We start from the raw sequence: 7,457 nt of genomic DNA on the forward strand, positions 1-7,457 counted from the left end.
CCCCCCCATACCCTCTCTCCCCAGTGAAGATGTTCAATAAAACGTTATTTTGCATTATACTACTGGGGTGGACATCACTCTGTGGACACTAGAAGAAGGGTGGTTAAGGCTAATGGGTGGGCAGCTGAAGAACATACCCTAGACATACTAGAGATGAACCGGCATCCAGCGGCTCCTTCGGGGGTGAGCGCTACACTAGTACAAAGAAAGATGGTGCGATTCTAACACATAGTCACTGTTTTATATAATGCAAATGACTTGATGAGACTGGAGTCTACACTGCCAGGGCTTTGGTGGGTTGGAAAGCTGTATTAGATTTCCCCCTTAATTGTTGACATATACTGAATTGTGGATAGGAAAACCAGAGATTAATAAAGGCAGAATGGGGCCCTAGGCAAGGTAGCCGCTTTGGCACCGCCAACCCTTTCGATTGACATCGATAAAGATTGCTATAAGCACAGAGAAGCGGTCCCATTTTCATCGCCTTTACTGCATGGCCTTACCTGATACCAACTGTCTACAAGTACTGTACATCTTCCCTCGTGAAGTGGTAGGCTGATTTACAGCTTTGACCAAGTACCCTATCCCTCTGGTTTAATGTAGAATCATGAGGTTTGTAGCTTTAGCCCCCTGATCATCCATTAGACCATAGACATCCCTTGGACCCTGGACATCCATCAGACCCTGGGCATGCATCAGACCCTGGACATCCATTGGACCCTGGACATGCATTGGACCCTGGGCATGCATCAGACCCTGGACATGCATCGGACCCTGGACATCCATCAGACCCTGGACATTCATCAGACCCTGGACATCCATCGGACCCTGGACATGCATCAGACCCTGGACATCCATTGGACCCTGGACATTCATCGGACCCTGGAGATGCATCAGACCCTGGACATTCATTGGACCCTGGACATTCATCGGACCCTGGACATTCATCGGACCCTGGACATTCATCGGACCCTGGACATGCATTAGACCCTGGACATGTATTAGACCCTGGACATGCATTAGACCCCGGACATTCATTAGACCCTGGACATGCATTAGACCCTGGACATGCATTAGACCCCGGACATTCATTAGACCCTGGACATGCATTAGACCCTGGACATGCATTAGACCCCGGACATTCATTAGACCCTGGACATGCATTAGACCCTGGACATGCATTAGACCCCGGACATTCATCGGATGAACCTGGGTTCCTGCCTAGGTTGCCTTTTGGATAATCCAGGACTGGTGCAAACTATAATGACTGAAGACAAGATAATCTAATTATCTAATCAATCATTTCCTTTCCATTAGATCCTTTACTGTATGACCACCTTCAGTACCACCATCAATTGCATGTCGGTTTCCGTGTTCTAATCTGTAACAGCCAGCATGTGATTGGCTCCCATATCACTTTCCCCAACACACAATGATAAAGCACAGGGTGCAACCATCCATAGTAATCAATCTACCACAACCAGGTCAACAAGGAGGTTCTTTTCCTACACATGTAATGGACACTTCTGTATTCAGCAACCTTCTGCTTCTTACCTTTCCAGTAGACTTGACTCCTTTCCAGACACAGAAATACACCAGTATCCAGCAGGCCAGCAAGCACAGCAGCAACTCCCAGTTTATGGAGCCCAAATCGTCCAGGCCAGAGGAAAGTCTCAGCACTTTGTTCCTGGAAGAGTGAATGCACTGAGCAAGTCTGGATCACACTGAGAAGACACACAACCTTATGTTAGTACATAAGGGACACTTGATGATGGGTCTAGTAAGATGTGGCACACGGACAGGAAGGAAAAGGGACAAACAGAGAACATATTTTAACTCTTTTTGCTGACAGCCTCAAACCTGTGTCTACTCTAGACAATTGGCTTTTGACATCTTTAAGAAGTGGACACTGGTGGATTAAGTAACCTGCTGGCTTCTTGCATCTCTTAAAGAAGACCTTGTCACCTTGTCACCTCTTTAAAGCCTATCGGCACTCAACTTCACAGCGCTTCCCCACCATTCCTACCACCTTTACAACTGTGGCAAAATACCAGGTGTCAGAGCTTGAGTGATGACATCATCCTCCTACATAACAACCAATAGAGTGCTGCATCATGGGAGAAGGCCATTTCCTCTCCCATACCCATACTTGGTATAGTGTGGTTTTGTTGGTTCTCTGATTTTTGCTATACCCAAGTAACAAAGCAAATAATTAATTACTGGTGACTTGTGCCAAGTTTGGGTCCATCAACCACACATTATGTTTAAAGGAGAACTATGAGGGGGTGCTTTTCACTCACCTCATAGTTCTAGCCGACCTGTGACAATGAGACTGTCACAGGTCGGCTCAGTAGATCGGGAAGTGAGAGAACACATACCGGCGTTCGCTCACCTCTCGATCCTGTCACGGCTCTCTGCGTGACAAGGGAGGGGCTGGATTCCCCCCTCCCCGCTCCGATCCTCCAGCGCTGACTGGTGGAACGGACGGGGCAGGTACAGCTGGCTCTGCCTCTAGATAGGAGGAGCCAGCTGTCACTCACGCAGCTGGGCGGATCCAGACATAATTGTCGGGATCCGCTCCGGCTGCGGCGGTCTCAGTATACCGCGAGCTGTAGCTCCCTATATACTGAGCCTAGGGTTACGGGAGGACGCTAGTTTGTGTCCTCCCGTTACCCTAAGGAGAACTATGGGGGAAAAGCCTTTACCCCCATAGTTCTCCTTTAAGCCCTTAAAAAGAGGGAGGTCTTTGAGACCCCCGAAACAAATTGGCCGTTCTGTCTTGTTGTTTGTTTTTTGGAATCTCGTGCTGTCTTGTTTGGCGCTCCACGGGACTTTATATCAGTGTATCTTCAATTCTGGGTTCCCCTGTTTGAGGGACATCCCATTGTTGTCGGGGACAGCCTCACCGGAGCCATTGTGCTTTATCACAATATTGAACCCGGCACCTTATCTGTTCTTGTTGCCGGTATTTTGCAGCAGCAGCAGCGACAGAAGCGGTCATTGGGGATAAGCAAGTATAACTGAGTTGGGAGTGAGCTATGAAGAGAGCCCATCACTGTACCCTAAATGGGCCTCTTAGGTTCTCTTTAAAGGAGAACTATGAGGGGGGGGGTGCTTTTCACTCACCTCATAGTTCTAGCCGACCTCTGACAATGAGACTGTCACAGGTCGGCTCAGTAGATCGGGAGGTGAGCGAACACATACCGGCGTTCGCTCACCTCTCGATCCTGTCACGGCTCTCTGCCGTGACAGGGGAGGGGCTGGATTCCCCCCTCCGATCCGCCATCGCTGACTGGTGGAACGGACACGGGAGGGGGCGGGTACAGCTGGCTCTGCCTCTAGATAGGGATAGGGTATACTGCGGCGTCTCAGTATACCGTGAGCTACAGCTCCCTATATACTGAGCCTAGGGTGACGTGAGGGCTCTAGTTTGTGTCTTCCCGTTACCCTAAGGAGAACTATGGGGAAAAGCCTTAACCCCATAGTTCTCCTTTAAGCCATTCACAAAATCTTTACCAACAACAGTAGTGTGTAGACCTTCCTGATTGGATTTAAACTCAGCAGATTGCTTGGGTAGGCCCTCTAAAGCTAAAGCGGGTTGTATGGAGATTGTGCAATCAGATTGTCTAATAGAGCGCAGAATTTTGCATCTCCGCTCTCTGGCACAGGGGTCATAACGATGGGGGGTCTCATAGCGGGATCCCACAATTGTTTATACAATCTCTATAGGGAATCATTCGGCGTCACTGTGAGCAGGGCCGGATTTCCCACAAGGCCAACCAATTCCCGGCCTTGGGGCAGCAGGGAGTAGAGGTGCAGCAGAGGTGTGGAATTCCTATCTCCCGATGCCCTGGGCATGCAGTTCTAGGTGCCGGGTGGGTAGTTGTTCTCTACATGTAGCCCGGCTTTGGGCAAGCAGAGCTAAATGTATAGAGGGGGAAGTTGCCGCTTGATCTGTACAAGTGATCCCGGCGATGTCTCCAAGATTCCTTGTATGCAGCCTGCAGGTCTGCCATTCTACATGGGGGAGGGTTAGCGGGTAGGGGGGGCACATTGAGGAACCTGGCCTTGGGGCAGCAGAGAGAGTAAACCCGGCCCTGACTGTGAGAGTTGATTGGAAATGGAAAAACATCTCCGTGATGGGATTCCCGAGAGAGATGCAAGGAGCCAACATGCGATCCAACCAGCCAGCCACCACGCGGGACATGCGATGCATGTTTTATGTGGGGTGCCAATAAATATGAGAGATTAAGAAAACATTTACTAGGAGAGTTAGAGCTTTTAACAGAAATGTGTCTCTGAGAATAAATAAATAAATAAATGAGGATTTCTTTGTGTAATTCTAGTATTCTATAGCGGAGGAAGGAAGAAGTATCTGCGTCGACCACAATGACTGGACTCCGACTCAACGCTGAGCTACAGAACGGACACATGGCATCTGTTTCTCTGGATAACACAGAGTTGATTCTTTTCCTTCATTTCCTTTCCAGAAGAAGTCGCAGCATTCTGGTAAAAAGGAACTTTTTTTTTTTGTCAGCAGAGGTTACTGTAAATTGTAAAAATAAAGTATTCAGAGTATTTTTTTAAAAGAAATGCGTGAAATCGGACCGATTCGAGGAATCAATGGCAATTTTTTTTTTAGTCATCCGAATCTCCAATCTGATCTGTTATAAAAGCTCAGCCTCGCTTCAAAAGGGGTTACTTGATTTTAGATGATTCACTTGTACTCTCTCCCTGTCAAAGCCGGATTGTCAGGACAGTTTAAGACCCACCTCTGGGAACGATAAATAGGTTCTAAGCTTGGTAATAGTTTTTTTTTCTCTTATTCTAATCTTTTGTCTCCAGAAACGAGCGCATGAAAAATCATCCTCTGTATACAGCTTCCGTTGTACATCCGGACCCGGGCGACACCAGCACTGTGGCTTACAATGGAACCAGCTCTGGTGATGAGTCTAAACACCCCCCAGGTGCTAATGTCATGCTTATAATTGAAGAAAATAGGGATGCCACTACAAGTGATAGCATGCAAAACAGGTCGCAGTAAAAAAGCCAACATGCTTTGAGGGTCCGCAGGGTCCCCCTTCTTAAGGGCTTCTAAATTAGATCCCAGCAATAGTTATCACATCAGGCTAAGGCAGCGGTCGCCAACCGGAGGTCCGCGAGAACATTTTGGTGGTCCCCGGGCCCCTCTGATGCCGTGCAGTGCTGGGCCGTCATTGAAGCGGCACGGAGGCTCCGGGGGCCGCCTCTCACTGTCACAAGGAATGCGCGGCTCTCAGTACAGGAGGCGGGGCATCTCATCAGTACCCGGACTGAGAAGGCTGCGGGACATAGAAAAAGTGGGGAGAAGCCAGGTAATAGTGGCTCAGTGTGGGGGAAGGGGAGGCAGGGGGGAGGGCAGTGCTGAAGCTAGGGGCGGCATGTGCCCCAGGCGCCGCCGGCAGGGCCAGTGGCAGATACGATAGGGGGGAAACAATTAATATTATTACTGGGGCGGGCGGCACCGCTCCCTCCCTCCACCAGCACTGCCACTCCTGCAGGCACACCCGCACCTATGTACGTGTATATAGATATATTCTCATATATGTGTTTGTGTATATGAGAATATATTTATATTTTTAAAAAAAATCATATTAGTGGTCCATGAGGTCCGAAAGGTTGGCGACCGCTGGGCTAAGGTATCTGCAAGTAGACCAGCATGCTCGTGTTTATGTCAGCATGGAGCTGCTAAGCCCATGTAGTGGTGATGTGGCAGTGAGCCTGTCCTCCTGATCAGATGATTAAAAAGGGATCTAATTGCATCACGTGACCATCGCTTTAATGGCCAAAAGACAGTATGCAAAGGGATTTTTGGGGGGGCGGAAGACAGCCTAAGGTCCACAGCGCCGCCTTTATTTGTGAGACGGGTTCAGCTTTATCTTTCTCCAGCAGCTTAGACACAAAGTCAGTTATGAGCCCTGAGCTCAGGCAGGGGACAGTCAAGCTTTCAGGAGGGCCTGACACTGGCCTGGTAGGTCTGTTATGACAGGGAGAGAATACAACTAAATACCAGCACACACACTCATCCCTGACAGGGTAACAACTGAAGAGTGGAGATTCAGATTCTTACAAATGCCCAGCTGGTCCTCTTTAAAAATGGAAAGGCAGATGCCACAAGAACTTTTCATATTATCAAATAAAACTCCACACGCTGTTTCACTCCTGCTAAGTGAGGACCACCCGAAAGGTGCCCCCTTTCAATGCCCGATTTGACCAGCCTTTCCTGCAGTGGTAAAGCAGTCAACGTGCAGTACATTTTTATTATCTGTGTCTGTGTCCAACATCTTCACTGCATAGTCCCCTGAGCAAAGCACTCAAAGCTTGCATTGCATCTTGGGAAACATGATCTTTTTTTTCTTGGTTTAAACTCTGAAGTAAAATATATATTTATGTTACCAGCTCCCCTCCTTGGAAGAGCCGTTGAAGGGGGTCCCTTGCCCATTTTCCGTGACTGAGGCTATTTCGAATGACAGGAGTAGGCAATCTCGGCCCTCCAGCTGTGAGTAAACTACAAGTCCCACAAGGCATTGCAAGACAGCCTGACAGCCCACAGGCAGGAAGTTCTTTATTATGAGGCAGCCTGAGGCGGTTGCCTCAGTTAGGATGGCCACAGCATCCCAGGTTGCTAAGAGCTCTTAGAAACACGTGGCTCTCTCTGCTCTGTCTGGTCTGGCCCAGCTCGCTGAGGTCATCGGTTGCCAGGGAGATGAGCGGGGCGCTCTGGCTGACGTCCCGCCGAGCTCCTGGCTACCAGTGACATCAGTGAGCTAGGTGGGACCAGACAGAGAGCCGCTGACAGGCATGGCTCTAACACAGCCGCCTGTCCTTCCGCATCAGCTGCCACCCCCCTCTTCCCCTTCAGCTCAGCAGCAACCCAACCTGCCCCTCCCGTGGCCTCAGGAGGCAGTTAGGGTAGGGACGGCCATGGCCTCAGGCATGACTCCCATAGGCAGAGGCATGATGGAAATTGTACTTTCACTCTAGCTGTAGCACCAAGGTTGCCTACCCACACCTTATTTTTTTAGACAATTGCACTGCCCACAAGGTCCACCACATCATTATGACTTTGTCTTGTCTGGATCGGAGCGTCTGTAGTTCAGAGAAAGGTAGGTACACCATCACGGCACATTGTCAAACAACCAGCCAAGATTTGAGCTCTACCCCAATTTTGCCAAAATTGAAAATAAAAGTTTTGGCCGGGTTCCAGTTTTCACATCATTTGGTTCCATTAAAAGCTGACAACTAATAATAATAATAATAATAATAAATATTATTAATAACCATGTTATTATCACACAAAATTACATTAGAAATCACCTTAGAAAATGTCACTGTCCTTGAGTTGGTTAATCTTTACTAACACTTGAAAATTCGACATTGTAAATGTGTAGTCATCATGAAAACAAATAAAATCCCTC

General features: G+C 48.6%; 1 protein-coding gene across 2 annotated transcripts in view; it reads right to left on the reverse strand.

Annotated features, from left to right (window-relative positions):
- The window catches only part of SLC6A8 (solute carrier family 6 member 8), a 72,009-nt gene that overhangs the window by 31,002 nt on the left and 33,550 nt on the right, over window positions 1-7,457 (reverse strand). For both annotated transcript variants that reach the window (XM_018573276.1, XM_018573275.1), the window contains exon 4: window positions 1,555-1,687. In XM_018573276.1, the coding sequence (XP_018428778.1) occupies window positions 1,555-1,687 (133 nt within the window). The remainder of the gene's footprint in view (window positions 1-1,554; window positions 1,688-7,457) is intronic.

The sequence above is a fragment of the Nanorana parkeri genome, unplaced genomic scaffold (genome assembly GCF_000935625.1).
Source record: "Nanorana parkeri isolate BGI_ZX_2015 unplaced genomic scaffold, ASM93562v1 scaffold2312, whole genome shotgun sequence".
Taxonomy (NCBI): domain Eukaryota; kingdom Metazoa; phylum Chordata; class Amphibia; order Anura; family Dicroglossidae; genus Nanorana; species Nanorana parkeri.